Source organism: Ambystoma mexicanum, chromosome 10 (genome assembly GCF_040938575.1).
Source record: "Ambystoma mexicanum isolate Mex_15411 chromosome 10, UKY_AmexF1_1, whole genome shotgun sequence".
NCBI classification, from domain to species: Eukaryota; Metazoa; Chordata; class Amphibia; order Caudata; family Ambystomatidae; genus Ambystoma; species Ambystoma mexicanum.
The window spans coordinates 843,462,869-843,485,052 of NC_090932.1; the positions used below are offsets into that span (position 1 = coordinate 843,462,869).

The 22,184-nt window shown below is 47.1% G+C and overlaps 1 protein-coding gene across 1 annotated transcript in view; it reads right to left on the reverse strand.

The window, feature by feature from the left end:
- The window catches only part of ZBBX (zinc finger B-box domain containing), a 1,294,113-nt gene that overhangs the window by 770,813 nt on the left and 501,116 nt on the right, over window positions 1-22,184 (reverse strand). The window contains exons 9-10 of the mRNA XM_069618490.1: window positions 15,393-15,554; window positions 758-932 (exon numbers count right to left, since the gene is read on the reverse strand). Of these exons, the coding sequence (XP_069474591.1) occupies window positions 758-932; window positions 15,393-15,554 (337 nt within the window). The remainder of the gene's footprint in view (window positions 1-757; window positions 933-15,392; window positions 15,555-22,184) is intronic.

Sequence of the window (22,184 nt, forward strand, 5' to 3'; positions counted from 1 at the left end):
ATGACAACGTTTTGTGAGAAACAACCGCACAGTATCCGAAGTGAAAGGTTTCACGAAGAAACAGAAATAAAGTAACGGGCGCAGTGCAAGCTATTTATACTATATATGATGTCAGCCTCGAGAGGGGACAGAGGCCCTCGAAGGACATCAAGTCGATGAACGCGCACATCGCCCTAAGCACAAAAATGATTCCAAAGCAGCTAGCGCTGGAAGGAGAGATCATAAAATGAGCAAAACGTGGGAGGACGCAATCCATTCGAAAACATACCTTAGCCTCCTTAATACTGCTATGCTGTTTTGTAGAAATAAGAAAAATAGCTCAACTCATTGGCCTGACGGCAGCTCGTCCAGCTCTGACATGCTGCTATAGAGCTGCAAGTAGCTCCATGTGGTGAGAACTGGCATTGCAGGTTAAACCACCAATTAAAACGCAAGACAGGATCATAACAGCCTGAACCCTATAAGTTTTATTTTCCTAATTCAACCTTACGTATTAACTAAAATGAGCACTGTCAGACGTATAATGATACATGACCCCAGTTGTTTTACCTTGGATTAGAGGCTTTTAAGCAAATGTATAATTTATTTAAAAAAATCAAATGTAGACAGAACGTGAAAATAAACATAAGCATAAATCGCCTTCGAAGAGAACGCTTTGCAAGCATTCCACGTTACAATACTGCATCAGAGAATTCAAAGATGTCAGAGGCAAAGCTGTTTTCTATTGAATTAATCATATACTATAATATTTGCCTACCTGGCACATCTTCAGATGACTTCAGCTTTGGTTTGGGCTCAGGGTTGGTTTTCCTCCATTCCGCTAATATCTCTTTGAAGGATTTGGACGATTGATCTTCATTGAATGTGCCATGGAGTAAGGATCCACCAGGCACTTTCTCATTACCGGGGTTAGTTGACAATGTTGAAACTGACTGACGTAAATGAAAAACTGTAATTATCAAGTGTTTTCCATTGTCGCAATCGGTTTAACAACTGTAGTAGTTTCATAGATATTACAAACATCAGCACTCAACTGGTGATGTTAATACAGTACACATGACAATCAAAAGGCAGCAGAAGCCTGTGAACTGTTAAAAATCAAATGCAGAAAACAATGCAAAACATTCAGAAACAACGGGAATTTACTGTGAGTCTTGCCCTCTGGCCAAAGATAAAAACACAGTTGACAGTCTTCAAGATGGTGGTCCTCTGCACACTGGGTGGGTGGATGGGAATTACATTTTGGCCTATGTCTGTGGGCACTGTTAGGCAGAATTATATGCAGTACCCTTTGGGAACACTGCACACAATTAAGACTACAAGTGACAGTATAATTTCACCTTTGGTACAAGCCTGTACTACACAGTTATAGTGGTAGCAGTAGCAGAGCAGCGAGACTTATCTCAAGAGTAAGTGAGCAGTACAAGGAGTTACACAAAGGGACAGCAATTACTATGGTTCAGGCAAACAATGACTCAAGGTTTCTAAGTAAAAGAATATATATTTATTTACTCAACAGTTGTATAAAATTTCACTATTCTAAGCAAGTTAAAAATCACAATCAATCATAAATACACCACACCACTTCCCTTAAATTCCAGACAAGTTAAGCTCACAAATGAAGTGGGAGCAAAATGGCACTCCAGCAATTTAAAAGGGGGGGGGAGAAAGTTATTAGAAATAGGCAGTTCCAACAGGTAAGTAATCAGGGCAATAAAACAAGAGATACTACGAGGTTAAAATCAGATAGCAAAGGCTTAGGGCCAAAGTCAATGGGTCAAAGTCTTTTGCTCAAGATAATAGGGTTCAGTGTAGTTCACGGTAAAGTTTGTGCCACAGATTCGGGACGAGGTTGGTTGGTAGAAAAGTTAGTTCAAAGAGAAGAGAAGGACAAGCCCTCGGATTGGAGAAAAGTTTCAAACACTTTCACTGCGGCTGACCGAAACGGACAACCGGATTTGCACAGTACCTTAAAACGGAGCGGGAGCTGTAGCTGAGGTGGACGTTCCTGGTGGTTCCTGCAGGCTCACGGCTCCTGAAGCGACTGTCGGACTGACACGAAGTAGGAAGACTGGAGGGTCCTGCGCCACCCAGGGAAGAAACTAGCAGCAGAGCAAAACAATGAATAAAAGGTGTGCTCCTTAAAACCCAAGCAGGGTCCGACCTGGCCTTCCTGGCTATCCGGCCCACTGTAGCTCTGTACAGCGAATTCTACCAGAGAAGGGGTCCTGGCTTGTAGTTTGGGCAAACTGGTTGGTTCCACCAGCTCAAGGGAAGAAGTTTCCTGGAGGATCTTCTCTGTCGTCAGATTTGGAGATTCAGACTTGCAGCAGGGCTTCACCGGGTGGTTCAGTCGTGATAGGGGTCCTCTTCTTCCAGTTCCTCGTTGGTTCTTTCGTTCCAGTGGCAACTCTGCTCTTCCAGTCCCAGAGACCTGCTTTTTATGCAGTTTTCCGCCATTCATAAAGCCTGGCTGTCAATCACACAGCAGGGTGGCTGGCCTGGCAAGGCCAGTTCCCTTAGCCAATCAGAAAAGAGTGCAACTTGGGTTACTAAGGCAACCCATAGCAGGGGTCTGAAGATCCCTCCCTCACATCCTGCCTATCAGGCGCCTTAAGGAGGGCTTCTGTACAGAAGCCCGCGAAAAGACAGCGAACAAAGGAATCATCCCGGTTTGGCGAGCAGAGTAAAACACGAGAAAGACTTTAACAAAGAGAAATGGCGACTAAACCCAACCGGAGCCAAAATAAAATGTATTTGGTCAAGCTGGTTTATGTTTGAGGCTCATATAATAGCCTAAAACATTTGCACGTTTATATAAAATAATCACGGTAGAAAAGTTAGGTTAGTTACCACTGCCACCAGCCAAGTCTTAGTGTTAAGGGAGTGAAACAAGGCTCCAAGAGGCACAGACAAAAAGGGATAAGAGTTAACCCTTTCCAATACTCCATGTAAAATGGGGTGTACTGGGTCAGTGGTTTAAAGTGACTATATAAAGTTAATGGCAACGTTACCTGTTTCTGTGGGACAGTAGTCAGCCCCAGAAAAATGGAGTCAAGTCTCAAAGACAACCCTGTGTCACTGCACTGAAGGTGCTGTGTAACACACACAAAAGTGGTGCACATGGAGTAGGTGAGGCTCCAGTGCCCAAGATCACACAAACAGTAAAAATACACACAGCAAAACACATGTAAGAGTGGGAAAAAGCTCACACTCTTACCAGGTGAAAAAAAAATCCTGGAAATCCAGCAAAGCTGCTGGGGGACTCTTTTGGTAGGGGAAATCAGCCATTTATTAGAATTCTCCCTAACAGGCACTATGTGAGAGGGGTTTGAGGCGTGTTGGGGACACTGGAATAGACTTCTGGGAAAAGGGAAAAACAACTAGAGATTCTGGCACCTACACCGATTTCCTGATGGGGAAAAGCCCTAGCAGGCCCACTGACCAGAGCACCTGAGCAAGTTAGCATGAACTCTCGGCCTGTCAATCAACATACTAAGGAGAGTTACATTTGTGAATTGGGTGTTCATATCTCTGGCTGCCCTTTCTCTGAACAAAAGGTGTATTTCTTAGTACAAGGCTTATGTCAATGAGTGGAGATGCCATACTGCTCCCTCCCCTCACCTGACTATTCCAAGATCCTTGTTGCACAAAGTGTATACTGCATCTAATTTGAGAGAGAGAGAGAGAGAAAGAAAGAAAGAGAAAAAGAGAGAGAGAGAGAGAGAGAGAGAGAGAGAGAGAGAGAGAGCAAATGCAGGGGAGACAAGTGAGGGAGAGGGAGAAAGAGACAGTGAAAGGAGGGTCAAGGTCAGTGACCACTGCCTCGAAATTCAGAGAGGTCAGCATAGGGCTTCTGGGAAAGCACAGCAAAGCTACAGCTGCCTAAAATATGTCCTAGGGCTGGTGGAAAAGATGGCTCACTTCCTCTTACACTGTCCCAAATATGACAATAAATCAAATAAGAAAATAAAAATAAAATAAATAGACAAAGGAAAATATACCATGGAAAATTATCAAGAATGTTCAATTAATTCACAAACCTCAACGATAAAGAAAACGTACAAATCCTGCTAGGAAAACCACAAAAAGAGGAGCAGAATATGTATGTAAATATGATGGAAAGACAATAGTTTTGATTGAAAGAAAAACGGACAGCATCCGATCTTAACTGACATCCCACCCAATAGGTGCAGCCCCCCAGTTGGGAGGCTTACTGGCCTGCAGTTTCCACGTCCCATAAAACGAAGGATTTCATTTTACGATCATGATAGTGCGTGGTCTATTTCTATGGTTCCACAATATCACATGGTAGTCGACTTCTGGGTCAAGATGAATTTAACAGTTTCGGTTTCATCCTCGTCAGGCGAGGGGCGTATGCCCTCCACTATTTTACACACATCCAGTCCACCACTGTGAGGAGCTTATTGTTTCATCCAGCTAGAACGCACGTAGTCCACAAAATGGCAGGCTGAAGGCCTCGCCGAGCGCATAGAAAAGTCCTAAGCTCAGTAGTTCCTAGGGCACACATGCCCAGTTCTTGCTATTACCTACAAGCAACAATTTCAGCCAACAAAACAGAGGCCGATACTCAACATTTGCTATGATTTAAAAAATAAAATGGTAGGGCTTGCCGCATATGGGCATAGCATCAAGAAGGGGAAGAAAGGTTTCCCATAGAGAAATTTATGAACAATTCCCATCGATTTCATCACCATCTGCACACCCATCCACATTCCCACAATGACATCATTCCATTTCATTATAACTTCTAAAGCGGGGGTCCAAATGTTCATATCTAGAAGCCTCCAACACCTTAGGCCACTTGAGATCCCACAGAGCTAACCTGAAAGATTTGTGGGAGAGAAAGGGAAAGAAAGAGGTGGGGAGATGAAGAATGGGAGAGGCGGAGAGGAGTAGAGGAGGGAGAGAAAAAGAGGGGAATTGAGATAGAAGGGGAGAGGGAGGAGGAGGCAGAGAGAGAGAGAATGAGAGGGAGAGCAGGGAAAGAGAGAGAGAGAGAGATCAATGTCCAGCCATTGACTACCCATGGCCATGCTAATCCCTATACGCATTCCCACCCACTTCCTGCACCTCCCTGCCCAAAACACAATCATAGGAACTCTTTGAGCTTCCTTTAATCAGGCCTTACCATCAAACGTTGCTCTCTAGGTGACTGCCAGTGTTTTCTCATCACAGTCTTCTGAGAGTTAATGACTTAAATGGAGTTGCAAACGCTGTCAACGATTCTGGATATCGGGTAATTTTTTAAGACTGAGATGGAGCTCAATGTACCAAAGTCAATACATAATCTCCAAGAATCGTCAGGTTTTGCAACTAGGACAATAAAGGAAGACCAGGGGCTCTCAAATGGTTCTAAGACTCCCAGTTTCAATATTTTCTCAATTTTCTCCGTTTTAGTTTTACAGCGCACCTCAGGGATTTGTAGGGCTTTAAGCTAACCCATTCCCTTGGAGGTGTTTGTATCGAATGGAAGACATTTTAAGTCTCCCAGGTTCCTCTGAGAAGTCTTACAGGAAATGGTGTAGGAAATCCTGAAGGTCCCTCTGTTTCAGACTAATGGTTTCTGGGATTAGGCTGGATTTGTCTCCCCCCCACCAGTGCAGCCATTGTTACAGTACTTTGCTCTATGCGATCTGTATGCCACTTTTTCAACAAGTTTACATGATAGTTTTGGGTATGTTGTCTTCTATCCGGGTTGGGAAACCAGAAAGTTCAGGGGACCGCCGTGTGCCAGCATTTTTCATGGCTCATACAACTTTGAAATCATCTTATTTTTGAAGCTGGAAAACAAGAGGAGTACCTGGTCGGCCACTGAAAAGGATCTTGCCACTGCCCTCTGATCATATTTAGCTTTTTGGTGTTCCTGAGCTTTGAATGGGTAGTGGTAACAATCTCTCTCACCACTTTCATTTGTGATCTTAAATTAGTCACAGCTTGAGATTTAGGTAGTGGTGCCTCCTCTCTCTCTTCCAGCATATCAAGGAAATTGCTTTGTTTCCTGCCATACAACAACTCAAAGAGGCAATAACATAATGAAGATTGGGGAGTTTTTCCTACTGGCAAAAAGGCATAAAATATCATTAGACCTCAATGGTCCACTCTGTTTCAACACTTTTTTTTTAATATCGACTTGAGGGTTCTGGTTAAAGCGTTGCACTAGACCATCTGTTTGTGGATAGTATATGGATACTTGAGGGGTCTTAGATTCAATATCTCCTTCACCTTCTGCATAAGGGGGGAGATGAAGTTTGTTCCTTGATTGGTTAGTATTTCTTTCGGGAATCCCACTTGAGACCGGAATGGTTAAGATGTTTCAAGATGCGTCGTGTGGTGTTGATTTTAGGGGAAAAGCCTCCGGGTACTGAGTAGCATAATCTAAGATTACAAGAATATACTTGTAACCCAGATTGGAGGATTTAAGGGGTCCTGCTATATCCATAGCTATCCAAGAAAAAGGCCATTCACTGCTGGGAGAGGTTGTAAAGGAGCACAGGGTACTGGGGTGGTGGATGTCCTCTGCCAAATTTCACATGCAGAGACATAGGCCTTGACATTGGCATACACACCTGGCCAGTAAAATCTGCTAAGGACTTGGTCTATGTTGTTCCTGATCCCCCTGATGTTGTGCTGTTAAGTGGGAATGGGCCAACTCCATAACTATTTTCCAGTGACTCCAAAGGATAACTAGTTGGGTTCTACAGGTTCCCTCTCTCTCCCCAAATGCCCTCAGTACAAGCCCCTTTTAATGAAGAAGAAAGGTCAACTTTTCTTCAGGCCTACCTCTTCAGAGATCGCTCTCGCAAATGTTTCAGCAAGATCATGGTTGTTCCCTTGTGGAAACACCAGATCAGTGAATGTGGTGGTATCATCCAAATCAGTCTGGCGAAGTGGTGTTAAATTTTGATTGGCCGGCCCAGGCTTAGGTACCCTCAGTGTGTTGTCCAGTCTCACTTCATGCCACTGTGCCGTTAAGGCACGCTCAAGGATTCCTTGAACTGCGGGGTCTCCTCTCTTGACTGTATAGGTATGAGGCTTGGAATTGTACAGTATTATTTTAACTTCTCTCCGATAATCTGGGCATTTGATACCACAGCCACATCTAAAGAGTGTCTTCACACTAGCCCTGACTGCAGCTAACCTAATGTACCAACCTTGGGGTGGGGAGATGTCCAGGCCCGTTGGAATAAGGTTTAAGTTACTTACCTATAACTATAGTTCTCCAACATGGGTCTGGCATGGATTCACATGCTCATGAATATTCCCTGTCGTCAGGCTGGGAATCCTCTGTAAAAGAAAAAACAGTTTCACTTTCACTTACAAACTGTAAACCAATCACTGTCCTCTGGGTCATGCTGCCCCCATCCAATGACAGTCCTCTCCCCAAACCCCTCCTCTGGCAGCCCTCTTCAGATTTGGTAAGCACGTAAACTGACAGTATGACCAATAATAGCTGCAGAGGGGCCGGAGGGAAGATTCGCATGTGAATCCATGCCAGACCCATACTGGAGAACAATAGTAACAGTTAAATAGCTTAAACCTTCTTCAGCATGGGGTCTGGCATGGATTCACATGCTCATGAATAACGAATACATAGCAATACAACATTACACAACCACGGGAGATGGCAAGGCTCAACAGAAGAAATAACATTTACCCATGGAATAGACTCACCTCAAGCAAACTCGTTGCGTAGCACTGCTTGGCCGACTCTGGACTCCACCATGGAATCCCTTTCGATGCAGTAGAATTTTGTGAAGTGTGCGTGGACCTCCACGTAGCAGCCCTGAAGATGTGGAGCAGGGGCACACCAGACAGGAACGCTGTCGTCACAGCGATCGCTCTGGTGGAGTAGGCTCTCAGACAGCCGGGCAGCGGTCAGTTAGCCAACCGATGACAGTGCGTGATGCACCCAGAGAGCCATCTTGAAATGGAAGCCTTGGACAAGGCCTTCCCATGGTTTGCAGGAACAAAGTACAAAAACAGCTGTGAAGTCTTCCGAAAACTCTGTGTGTGTCAAATAGAACTTCAGGGCATGAGCAAAGTCCAGCGAATGCAAAGCCCTTTCCGCCGGCGACGAAGTTTTCAGATAAAAATAGGTAACACCAAAGGCTCGTTGAGGTGGAATTTCGACTGAACCTTCGGCATGAAAGAGGGGTATGTGCGTAGCACCACCCTCGATCCATAGAAAGTCAGGTATGGTTGCCTGCAGGATAAGGCCTGGATCTCACCTACCCTGCTGGCAGAGGTGATGGCCACAAGGAAAGCAGTTTTCCACGAGAGAAATGAGAGGGGCCTGATGCAGAGGCTCAAAGAGCCCCCCACCCCCATGACCCTTGTCAGTACAACATTGAGTTCCCACACTGGGGCAGGAGCCTTCACTGGCGGGAAAGATCTGGAACGTTTTTTGAGAAACTCCTTGATGAGTCGGTGGGACCAAAGTGAAGCTCTTCCTGGTGACCTGGTGTAGCGGGAGATAGCCACAAGCTGTACCTTAATGGAGGAGTGTGCCAGTCCGGCCATGGCCAAGGATAGCAAGTACGGCAGGATCTGTAGAGCCGTGACCCTCAAAAGGGGTAATCTTCTGTGACCGGCACCACATAGCAAAACGCTTCCACTTGTGACCGTAGCACTTCAAGGTCAACGAAGCCGTGGCTTTGGCAAAGACCTTCCGGCAGTCCGCAGGCCACTTATATCCCCCAAACTCTAGGGTTGCAGGAGCAAAGCCCTCAGGTTCAGCGATCCTGGGTCGTGATGCAGGATTGCGGCTCCTTCCCCGGTGAGAAGATCCGAAACCACTGGCAGCTTGACCGGAGGCGACGCTGACAGGCTGAGAAGGTCCGGATACCAAATCTGTCTCGGCCAAGCCAGGGCGATGAGTATCATCTTGCATGGACACTGTCTGAGTGTGTTGACGACTCATAGCAGGAGCGGGAACGGAGGACGCGTGTACAGAAATAGTCCTTGCCACAGGAAGAAGAACGCAACCCCAGGCTACTCGGCTGGCAGAACCTGCAGGAAAACTTCTGCCACTTGGAGTTTGCCACTGTCGTAAACAGATCTATTTAGGGCCTGCCCCGTTTGATGAATAGGCGATCCACCGGATCCTGACAAAGCTCCCACTCGTGGCATGAGCGCAGTTCCCTGCTGAGGGAGTCTGCAATGGTTTTCTCGACTCCAGCCAGGTGGAGAGGGACGATCAACATCCACTGTCCGATGGCCCAGTACCACAAGTCCTGCGCTTCCTTGGAGATCACTGAGGATTGAGTGCAACCCTGCTTCCTGATGTAGAACATGTTGGTGGTGTTGTGCGTAACGATCCTCACCACCTTGCCTTTCAGAGACGGTAGGAATGACTCGAGGGCCCAGAACACTGCCCGCAGCTCCAGGATGTTGATATGAAGATCCTTCTACTCCGGCATCACAGACCCCTGCTGTGCAGACGTCCGATGTGCACTCCCCATCCTTCCAGGGAGGCATCATTGGTGAACATCTCCTGGTATGGGGGTTTTGAAATCCTATACCTTGGCCGATGTTGGAGCGAACGCCCCACCACCCTATCACCCGACGGTACTCTAAGAGATCTTGTCCGTGAAGCTTCCCAGCACCTGTGTACAGCGAGCGTCCAGGAACTCCTGAAAGGGTCCCATTTGCAACCTGCAGAGCTGGATGAGGTAGATGCAGGACATCATGCCCAGTAAAGACTTGATGGACCGCACTGTGGCTGTCTTCATAGACGACAGTCACTGCCCCTTTCCTTAAATGGTTGCTACCCTCTCCTCCGAGGGTGATGCAAGGCAAGACACTGTATTGAGTCTGGCACCTAGGAACAGCGCATCCTGCAATGGTGTTAAGCAGGACTTTGGATAGTTAATGGAGAATCCCAGATCTGTCAGTAGCTGCACAGTCGCCTCTGTGTGTCTGACGGAGCTCCAGCGAGCGGGTGCAAATCAGCCAGTTGTCCAGGTACAGGTAATACGTGTATGCCCTGTAGACGTAGATGGGCCGCCACCGGTGCCAGGTGTTTTGTGAACACTATGAGGGTGTCGACTTCAAGCCAAAAGGTAGAGCCTTGAACTGGTATTGTTGTCCCTGCACTACGAAACCTAGAAACTTCCAATGTTTCTTGTGAATGGGACATGGAAGTAGGCGTCCTCCAGGTCCAACAACATCAAGAAGTCTCCTTTTTCCAGCTGGCCGAGCACGTGCTGCAACGTGACCATCCTGAACTTTTGGGACTTTAGGCATTTGTTCAGACATCGTAGGTCTAGGATGGGCCTCCAGCCCCCTGTCCTCTTTCTGACCAGAAAATATCTGGAATAGACTCCGGAGCCGTTGAAGGAACTAGCTTGATCGCCCCTTTTTGCAGCATGGCCCATACCTCTTCCAGAAGCTGAGGGATGTGCTGCTCCTGGCGGGTAACCGGAGGGATCCACAGACACCCACGTTGAAACTCCAGAGTGTGTCCCTGTGCGAGAGCATCTAGCACCCATCTGTCTGTGGTGATCTTCCACTCGCTGATGAACTTTTGTCAGCCGGCCTCCTACTGGTGAGCGGGTGCCCGATGTCCCAGCTGGTTCAGGCATGCTTCGGCACTGGCGTCCTGACATGCTGGGGACGGTGACGCTGTCCTCTGCTAACGTAGGCCTGGGAACGACCTCTGTAGGCTTCCCAAGTTGAGGCTCTGGAAGGCTGACGGTGCAATGTGGAGAAACCTTTGGAAGATTTGCTCGACTTTCCCCTGTAGGAGGGAAAAGAAGAGTGCTGCTGCTGGATAATGCCCAGGGAACAGACCAACTCCGTATCCACTTTGATGGCCTGGCGATGACCTTCCCAAATAAATACTCCCCATCGAAGGGCATGTCCAGCACCTTTGCTTGAACCTCCTGACAGAAAATCGCGGCATTCATCCAGCAGTGGCGAAGAAGGAAGACACTGTTCCCCATTTGCCCAAACCCTGTGTCTGAGACTTCCAATCCCATTGTGATGGCTTGATCAGACGCTACCTCCCCTTCCTGGAAGAGAGCAATTGCCTCCATCCTCTTATCGTCAGGGAGGAACTCCAGAAAGGCCCGAGCTTGTACCACAACTCCCTGTCGTAGCTGGCTAGGATCACCAGTGCCTTGGCTGCCTTAATAGTGGATGCCACAGTGTAAATTACCACCTTTCCCATGGCGTCCATCCTCTTCCCCTCGCTGTCTGGAGGGACCGAAGATGACGAGGACTGGGTGGCCGACTGTTTCCTCTCGGCCGCCGTTACAACCAAATCCAGTGATGGCTGCACCCTCAGGCACTTGGGTGCAGATTCTGGCACCTGAGACTTCTTCAGCCTATCCTGTTTGGCTGGAGCCATGCAAGGGTTCTTCATGAGGGCCAGACCCTCTTCCCAAACGTTGTCCAAAAGGGGTCCCACCATGACCGTCTTCCTCTTGGCCTCGCACCTATGGTACAAGAAGCACTCCTTCCTGGTTCCCTCAGGCACTAGCGGTAATAGCTTGGAGGCTCTGGAGATCATGGAGTGGAATGATTCCACATCATCCAGTGGGGAGCATCCAAATGCGGATACGTGCCATCCGCTGCGACGATATCCTTGTTGTCATCCGTCGTCGTGGTCGTATCCATCCCTGTACCCATGTCTGGGTCTGCTGGGGAAAAGAGACCCGCCGTGGTTGCGGAGGTTGAAATGGGGGCATCGGATGATGCTTCCTCTTATTCGCTGGAGGCTGATTGGGGACCACCGGAACCGGGTCCGGATGCATCCTCCTCTGGATCTCTGACACCAAGGTCTGCAGGGTCGACAAAATATCCAAATAGATGTACATCGGCTGAGATGGCAGGACAGGAAAACTAGGCGCTGTGCCATCGCCCTCCTGTTCAATGTCCATGTGGACCGCGTGTAATGACTCTTGCTCTTCGTCGTTCGTGGCCTGGCTTGCCAAACTCAAGTTTCAGTGATGTGTCCACACTATTAGCAGATTGGAGATTGTGATATACATCTTTTCATCTGGACTCCTCTGAAATTAGGCTTTTTGGGGCGTGCCAAACTCCAACCCAAATGGCAGAGTGTTGTGATCCTGAAGGCTCGTATTCCTCATAAATGGAGGATAAAGACTTGAAAAAATCCTTTTTGTTAATGGCTTGTAGGATTTTTCACCTTGAGTTGCTAAAGGCGTGTAAGGCTTTGACACTAAGGCGTCGACGCTCTCAACGGTTTCTTCATTGATTTTGGCTTCGATGGAGCCCTCGAAGTGCTTGACCCCCGACTCGATGGATTTTTTGACAATTTCTCATTGTGTCGAGACCTCAGGGGTTCTCAAGGGGCCTCTGGCCGACATCCCAGGCTTGAGGGCGTGCAGGATTTAGCCTTAGCCCTTTCCTTGTTGGCTTTTGACGGCACGACAGGAGCATAACTTCTTGCCTTCTCTTTTGAGGGGGTCTGGGCCTCCTTATTGAAAATGTTAACATTTCATGCCTAAATTCTTCCCAATGGGTGGGAGTAGAGGGGTTGGGCATGTTATATGTCTCCCCAGAGAGGAATCTGATGAAGTCAAAGAAGGCAACCTATAGTGCCTTTTCTTTGCCTTTTTCAAAGAGGACGAGGAATGAGGCGATCTGCTCCTGGAGCGAGAACACTTTTTCAATCTCTTCCTTCGAGGAGAGTTACCTCTCAACTCATCGGACGATTTTTCCTTCGACAGAGTCGTCGATGGGAATAGTAGGGGGACTACCCACCACAAAAATGTTTTCTGAAGCAACGGATGCTGGCAGCTAATATCAAAAGATGAGCAATACATGGGAGGACACAATCCATTCAAAACACTTGTCTATGAATATTATATCTAAAAAGGCTAAGGATGTCTATGCAGGCTATGCCCAAATCACTCATGAGGCACACAGGAATCCACATAGTCCAATGATGAGCTCTGCAGCCTCACTAGAAACTGGAGCAGAACCCTGAGAGGAATGCACAGAGAGGAAGAGATGCAGAATACACAGTCAAGGGAGCATAGGGGCAGCTAGGAGGAGAGGTCTCTCACAGCAACCTGATGACAATCTACCAGGACCAAGCAGGAGAGTGAGCCAAGACCGAGAATGTCCAGTGTGGCAGTTGGAACAAGCACTGGGCGTAGGACTCAGCCTCATGAAACAGATGGAGGGGGCAACAGCCCCTGCAAGATGAGGCTAGTTTGGCTTATGATATGCTGCATGGTGCTACTTTACAATACAATTCTAGGACACTGAAATTGTGTAGAAACACCAGCTGCTAGCCGAGCACAATCAAATAATGACTGCCAAGGAGAGATAGCAACAGTACCAATTTAGGAAAGAGGTGAGAAGATAGGAAAACAATACTAGGATGTACACTCCCCTAACAGCCTTTAAGGGTACTCTTTAAAGAAACATCCCTGAAATCTCTTAGCAGTTTACTTTAGCCTGTGACAAGGACACATGTGTGAGGCCGTCGAATGAAGCCTGGGGAGACCTGAAGGCGAGGGTAACCGGCCCACTCATCAATACTGGCCCTGAGGTGGTATATGGGGATCCCCAAGTTCCATAGTGTATTCCTTGTTTCATAGGTCAAATGACTTTCTCCAGAACAAAACCATGGGGAGTACAAGGCTACTATCAAGCACCATGACCTTTGAGGGCCCAAGCAATGTGATTAGAATACAGGCAACAAACGTTTGGAGGAGTTTGGGTGTCCCAACCACAAACCCCAAGATAGCAGGGCCCTGTGGCCCATAGGTTATAGACAATGAGCACAGGATTAGATAGAGTGACAAACAGGTCTGCAGATGCAGCTGTGGATCCTACTTGCTTTAGCCTGCTGGAAGCTGTTGTCACATAAGCGGAATTAAACTATGTACCCCAGTGGAAGTTTAGGAGTATGCAGTGCTGCTAGCATCAAATACCCAAGTAGTAGACAGAGTGATGTCAAATAATGCCAAGATGACAGCCAGCACTGAAATAATATTGGTGCGTGGAACCACAAGGCGGACTGCCGCAAAACCAATGCACCAATCAAGTAGCACCTCTCCTTTGTCTCACACTTAATGCACCAATCAAAAAACCTGATAGATTATAAAAGGGGAGCGAATAAGATAGCAGGTGTGGGAGGTAGGAGGCGGAAGGCAAAGTAGCACAAGAGGTCGGAGAGTGCAGAGTAGAATGTGGCTCAGTGGCAAGGAGTTGGATAGGAGAAAACTAGGCAGTAAAAAGGAGGAAGAGGAGACAGAGAAGAGGATGGAGGTCCGAGGAGAGAAGTAGGAGTTGAGCTGGAGTAGGAAAAACATTCAAGTACAGAAGACGGGATGGAAGAGTAGAAACATCTGGTGCCCAAGAGAGAAGAGGAGGGTCTGGAGAAACAACAGACGACAAAGAAAACAAAGGAGGAGGAGGTGCCCAACCAAATACTGAAAGAAGAGGACAAGGGATGAGCCCAGACTGGGAGAGATAAAGAGGCAACTGATAAAAGACAAGAGGACAGAGAAGAGCATCTCGAGGAGAAAGGAGAAAGCTTGGGTGAAAGCCATCAGGTGAAGTCCACTACAGCCTGGATTAGAAAGGCTCACCTAAATGGGTGGAGGAGGATTTTCTCTGGGAGCCCACGCTAAACCAGAAATAAAACCTGAAGACCTTAGCCAGAAGTAAATCAGACTAATTTTCTAAATCTTAAGGGGTAAGCTAAAAGTACTCTATTGCCTGATGCCAGACCCACGTCCATGATGGAAGACCTAAACGTACCGGGTGGGGGTACCTGCTAGGAGAGCACAGAATGTCCAACGTGTGACTACCTACCTACCTACTTAAGTGTCCAAGGAAGAGATAGATTCAGACAATAAAATATCAGTGACGCTAGGAGTGACTGTTTCATCTGCTGAAGAGGCATATCTATTCTAGGGGAGAGGTGGAAGGACTCGGGAGCACAGCCCTAAAAGGTGAAAATCCAAGGCAACAACCAATATGTTGGTTGTACTATTCCTAACTCACCCACCCTGTGAACAAGGTCACACCTAATCTAATCACATTTGAAAGAACAAACAAAAGCAGATAATGATCGTTTTATCATTCTTGAGCCATCTGTTGATTCATGGGCTGTGACAGTCTAAAATGGTAAAATGGACTTAATAGGTCAGGGTGTTATGGGCCATTGTGCCCCATTGAAGTAGACACCTGTTCTACAACAAAAGCAGAAGGAACAGTGCGCTCTGAGCTTAGTCTCATAATCAAACCAGACATGTCTGCAATGGCATAAGATATGTAGTAATAGATGGGTCTCCTTTCTAATGCTAAATGCTGTGTTGTGAGGCAGAAGTATTTTTTAAGCAATCATCATTGATTGGGGTGCCTTGAATTACTTGTCAACTGACCTCAACACTATAAGATTGAACAATCCCAGGAGGAGAAAGGTTCTTAGATAATAGTGGACTGTTACTCCTCTCTTTCCTTGTGTCATGCTTCATCAAACTGAGATCAATGTCTTTTTTGAACTGCTGAGTTGCATCCAACTTTCCAATGGGCACATCTTTTACCTGTAATGACAGACAAGAAAAAGGGACATCATTTCAGCCTTGGCCTCAAATTATGTACTAATATGATGTTTTCTGCAATACATATTGTGAAATAGATTGACACAAACACCCAACAAAAAGGCATGCTTAGCAAAAAACAGAGGCTGTGTATAAATTGGAAGAAAATAGGAACCTAGTAAGGCCTAAACTATTAAACAAATGTTGTCAAGGAAGTTAATCTTCAGGATAGAGGAAGGGGGGGGCAGAGTGCTTCAGGTAGATTGAAAAGAAACTGTCTCTCTGAGATAATTTACATTGTCATATACAGTATGTCCTCTCCCTCCTTGCCTTAAAAAAGGCTGCTCCCTCTCCACACTTCTCTCTCTCTGTCTCTCGTCCTCCATCACCTATTTGATGTTGCAAAACTGTGATCCTCACCAAACTTACACCAGGTGCAGCATCACTGTCCTTTTATGCAGAAGCTTTCCCCTTGGTGACCACACCATCCATCAGCAAGGTCAGGTAGGCGACCATCAGATAGCTCACCATTTGCCTTGGGTGGTTCTCCAGGCTATCCTGGCCTCAGCACTATAGCTGTTTTGCTTGAGAGGGACATTTTTTATTTCTTACCCTCAAAAATTTGAACCGTCTGTCCCCATTCACTCCAGCCCCCTGTGCCAACTATTGCTTTGTTCTTCTCCATTGGAGTTCACTGAAACTTTTCTGGTCCTACTAAACCAAGGGATGTCTTAGACGTTAACATTTTCAAATGGTGGTCCGTTTGCAACGGGATCCTACCACAGGTCATGCTCATCTTCTATGTTGGCTCATCCAAGAGGGCTCTCTCCAACTTGGCTTCTTGGAATGAGTTAGATGGATGCACACATTGAGGAGGTCTTCCCCAGGACGTCTTGCATATCAGATAAGTCTCAATCCTAGATTTGAGTTGTCTCTCGTGGGTAGACGGGTTCCCCCCTATCAGCTTTAGCAAGCAGGTCTTCCCCACAATATTCGTCATGGTCATCTGCCAAGAGAGATCTTCCATGCGTGAGGCCACACCAGCTGATCAGCACTCTCTGCAGGGTCATCAGCCACCAGCTCATTGTGTCTTTCCAAGTGGGTTGGACCAACAGAATAAATGTTTTTCTCCTTGCATCTGGTTTGAGGGGTTCATTCTGGACGTTACTAGGGCTTGGATGTGCACCGCCCTCAAGTATGTCAACACATATGAAGGTGTCCAAGATCTTCACAAGTGGACTTGCTTAGTGAGATGGCCATGTCAGCACACATGTGATGCTCTCTTTGCAATACCAAAGTGTTATGCAATGGGAAATTGTCTGAGCCTCCGTGAGCCGATGCTCCCAGCATAGCCTCAAGTTAGGGCGGTCTTGGCAGCTTGTTACTGGCTACACACTCATCCCATCTCTCCTCTGAAGAGGTTGGAGCCACTCAGCAATGCGATCAGGATATACCTCTAATCTGTCTAATGGAGACGAGTGCAGTATTGGAATGATGTTCAGGTCCAATGATGGAATGATTTCCAGGTCCAGATATTTGCAGGAACGGTGGGCAATGACACTCCCTTGACTGATTTTCAGGGATTGTTCTGCATAGTTCAGGTCATGGGCTACCAAGTTCCCTGGCCAGGGTGACTATGGAAAGGGTCACCTTATGCAAGAGGTGAGGGAGTCCAAACGAAGATGTTGTTGACAGTGAAAGGCTCTTATAACAACCATGTCAAATGGCTATGTGCACATTGGGTTCAAGCAATGCTTCCTACCTTCTGGGGGCCCAGTAATCGTAGGTAGAAAACATCCTGTGGGTTTTATTTGTAGACCTGCATTTGATGAGCTTCTGAGCATCAGGTGTCGGGGAGTTCCATTATTTGGTGCTGTTAGGCAAGATTGTATGAAGTAACCCTGTGGGAAACTACGCCAGCCTTGTCTTCCTGGCAATAGGTAACCCAACCTTTGGTATAGGCTTGTACTAAACAAGTTGGTAGAGTGACTGAGCAGCCAGGCTCATCTCAAGAGGGGTCAATGTGAGTTGTACGGTTGTAACAGAGATTCACATTGACATGTATGCAAATAATACTTATATTCAAGGTTTCTTGATACAAATAATTATTTATTAATTTAACAGTCCGTTTTAAAATAAGCCTTCTTTAGAAGAGGGCAATATGCAACACATAAATATATATCAAAAATACACTCCTTCACTTCTGTTAAAAAGTTAGGGAAAGAAAAAAAGGGTAACAAGTTTCTCCAAACAGGTAAGTACTTCACAATCGCTCAATGAAATAAAGGTTAACTCTTCCCCAGCTATACAAGTATAGTATGTATGACTTTTTGAGGGACAGTTAAACACAAGGTCAGAAGGTAGGAAGAGTCTGCAGGGAGCCAGGACAGCCAATGTCAATTGAGCAAAGTCTACAGGAGCTGAGGCACTTCTTGAAGATAGCACAAAAGTCTTTCACAATGTTCAAGAGAGTTTTTTTTAGTAAAAGAATCACTGGTGGGCCACAAGCTAGGAGGCTTGTGAAAAGTAAAGATGCAAGCAACCCTGCAATGGGCAGCCAATGAAAGTCTCCAGTGAGAGCAAACAAGCTACACACAACAAGAGGTAAGCACCCCTAGTTACGCAGTACCTTGAGTCTGAAGAAAAGGTTCCAGCTGGCTTCTGTTCCAGTTGTAGTACTGCAGATCTTGTTGTTCCTGGGCCGCAGTCGTGGGGACAAGAGGGAGGACGTCTGGGGACTCCTGCACTTTGGTTTGAAGGTCGGAGGCAGCAATGAGCACAATTCAGATCAGCAGCACTTCACGGTTTCAGCTACTCGCAAATAGCACCACTGCGGTTCTTGGGCACCTTCTGGACTTTCCTTGCTTCTGGAGTCCTGCACTATGTTGAGGTTGCTCAGGCTTGGTTAGTCCTGCTTCGAGGAAGTCCGGAGGATCTTCCTGGAGCTTGCGTTCGGCTTAAAAACGATGCTCACGATTCTGGTGTTCCTATCCCCTGGCACTCCGTTCCAGTAGCAGTGAAGAAGTACAGCCAGGAGGCAGAGGGGTTCCAGTCAAGTTCGTATTGGGGTCAGTTGGTCCCACCAATCCAAGGGGCGAAGTCGTCCTTTCCCGGCTTCTCTAGTCGATTGGAAATATGGAGCTTCAGCACTGCAGCAGGACTTCGCTGGGCAAACAACGGTCCAGGAGGGTGCAGCAAGCTTCTCTTCCAGTTTCTTCTTCGGTTCCTTCGTCCAGTGGTCGACTCTGCCTTACTTGCAAAAGACTTCGCCTTTTATGCAAGTCTTTCCCATTCATTTGAAGCCTAGCTGTCACTCACACAGCAGGGTGGCTGTCCTAAATGGACAGCCAGCCGGCCAATCACCTTTGGGTGTATTCCTGTAACCAAGGAGAGTAAGCACAGGGAGTTTTAGGAATCTCCCTCGCTTCCTGCCCTGTCATACACACTGGAGCCAGAAGTGGGCTTCACCAGTGAATCCCGCCAAAGACAAAACAAACAAAGGGACAAAACCTGGTTTGGCGCGCAGAGTAAATCTCAAGAAGGACCTTATAAACAAGAAATGGTGAAAAAAGAAGACCGGGGCAAACCACTGCCACCAGGCATTAATTGTAGTATGGGTAACATTAAAATGTTACATGAGAAAGTAGACACAAGGGATACTATGTAACCCTCCAGCACTCCACATAACATGGTGTGTGCTGGGTCTACAAAGAGAAAAGGGTAAGTAAAGTCAATTTCACTTTTCTATTCTTGGAAACAGTAGTTTATTCAAGAGAAGGTATTTAAACCTTAACAGAAATCCAAAAGACTTCTCTGTGACACTACACTGAAGTTGCTAAGTTTCACAATACAAAAAGATGATGCCTATGGCATTTGTCAGACTCCAAAACCAAAAGAAACAGTTCAAATCAGTGAAAAATACTTGGTAGTGAAAGCAAGCGTCCCCAAACAGCACGATCCTCCCCGCAATGAGAGACAATGAAGGACTCTCCCAAAATGGGAATAAGGCCAAGACAGAGTGCGGGTGAGCGTAAATGGGAGTTTATCAATCAGAATTGGGCATGCAAAGAACTCTGCAAACTCCGAGAGCGCTCTGTCTGACAATAGCAAAGACAGGCGTATATATTTACAAAAAACGTCATCAAAACCTACATACTATAGGGGGCACAAGTTCATTGGGATTGGGTGGCGACGACTAACTATAGGTGCTGCTGCGGTGTGGTTGGTCTTGGCTGGAGGACGTCACTGGTCACCCTCGTGGGTTGGGCTGGGCCTGGCAGGTCGGCTTGAGTTCATCCGGGCGGTGTTGGTGTGCCGGGGCGGCCTGTGGCAGAGATGAATGCCTTTTCTGACTTACCTGCCCTCTGCCATGCACACTGCAGTCATTCAGTCATTTACAGTTTTATTCTCTTTAGTAAATCTTTTAATAGGTTAAATGCAACACAGGAGGAATGCACCTTGTGAGGAATCTGGAGATAATATATCGTGGCCTGGTTACTTGTGATCTGTTGACCGGGACCATAGGTCGAGGGGCTAAGCTCCGGGGACTGGGGCGGGTGGTACAGGTCTTTCTGTCTTGTTAGAAGTGATTATGGATGTTTCGCTGTGTGTTGTCAAAGTGTTGGGTGTCCTGATTGCACAGGGCCATAAGTCTGAGACAGTCCGGTGGGTTGTGGGGTTTATGAGGGGGCGCTTGAGTTTAAACTAAGGTTTACTGCTGTGCTGTAAATAATGCAGGTGGCTGGCCGCGGCCTTGGGTACTGGAGTGGGGCTACAAGTCTTTGAAGCGACTCCAGTCGGGTCGGGGGAGGCGTGATAGCGCAGAGCGGGGCTCTGTTCTCCTGTCTTGGCAGCCTTCTGAGGGAGGGAGGGGGATACATCGAGACCTTGTACGCTTTCACAAAGGTATCTCCCTCGTGCGTTGCTGAATATAAGTAAAGACCGCAAACATTTGAATACTTTCTATAATACTTATTTAAAATCACTTCGAAACATGCATTTAATCTTTGCTGGGTGCGTTTTGATTATACCCAGTTCGAGCATCATATTTGTACATTGGACTCTAGCAGCTACAGTGTTTCAGTTACATGCATATACATTCGTAGTAAATGAGGTAGTGGTTAGATAAGTGGAGTACATAGAAAACGACCCGCCACTGTACGTGACGGTGGTGGCATATGAGGGGCTCAGACATTCACACATGATACGTGCACTCTCGCGCATTCTTTTCATGGGTTCATAGTATAGTTGCATCGCTTTCTCGTGTACTCTAGCAGCATTAACTTTAGTTATGGCGCGAAACCACGTGAGGTAGGCTGCCCAGTGATACACGCAACGAACAGATCCCTGGAGAGTTCCTTTATCATTGGCATCCACCTGCAATGGTGCGAGCTCGCCATAGCTTATATCATGGGAGCATATTCTCTCATTTTAATACATTCTACAGGCATTTGTATTTTGTGGAAGAAAGAAATAATGCAAGAGGTCTTGACATTAATATATACATATATATAAAGACTGTCTGCCATCAGAGGACCATTTTACTGTTCTTCTCATTGTTCAGGCCTGCTGGCCGGGTCATGCTGATAGTGATGGTACACTGCGGGAGGTGAACTGTTACAATGTTAGCGTATTGCGCTAGCTCATGTCCGTCTTGTTCGTGGGAACGTGCTCGCAGCGGATCTGCCAGGGTGCTGCGGCAACAGGGATGTTCTCCAAGGGTGGGGGCCGCGCTACAGTGCGCTGAGCTCACACCATCTTTACCGGGCAGAGAATGGTTTTTGGGCCTAACTAAATTTGTGTTGTAATCAATACATGTGGGCATTCGATACGTGTGGGCAATGTCTCCAGTGGGTGAGCCCTCCACCACCTGGGCCCGGGTGGCATGAGGGAACGCCCAATGGGCCATAGCCCTCACCTGGGGAAGAAACGCAGGCGAGAGGGGTCTCCTGGACCAGCCCTCCCCTACATTTCCCCCCTTTCGTTACTTAAGTAACGAATTCTTTAACTCCTCTATCCTCCTACATTCTGCTTCGTCCATCACTGCCTCATCCCATGCAGGAGTTCCTTTGATAGGCATCCATGCTCTGCACACCCCCCTTAAACTCTCACCTCTCCTGGCGTATTCATCTGGAGTACACGTAAGATATATGCACCCACCATCTCCTTCCAAATCTACCCACACTTCCTCGTACCATTCTAGTATGCGGGGTTCTTTGATGGTGGTGTGCCAAAGCTTATCTACGATATCCTTGTCGTGGTACATGGGCACCAGTTGGTACCTGGGTGTGTTCTCTACCCCTGTTTGTACTTGTGCTTCTTGCACCGTTTTTATTGTACCGTGTGAGTTGCCCATTGTCACCATCATTATTGCACCATTTGGTACTGCGTTAGCACAGACTCGAAGACCCACCTGGCACAGGCAGAAAATCAATAGGAGGAACACCACAGCTGGCATCAAAAATTTCATTGTTGTTCCAAGCCATGAGGGGACCCAGGAGAAGAGGTTATCGAACCATGTACTATCTTCTGCTCCGCCTTCCATCTTCATTTTTTCTCCTAGGTTGTGGACTGCTTCGATCACATGGGACAGGGAGCCGTTTTCTGCGTCTTCGGAAGGTACGAAAGTGCAGC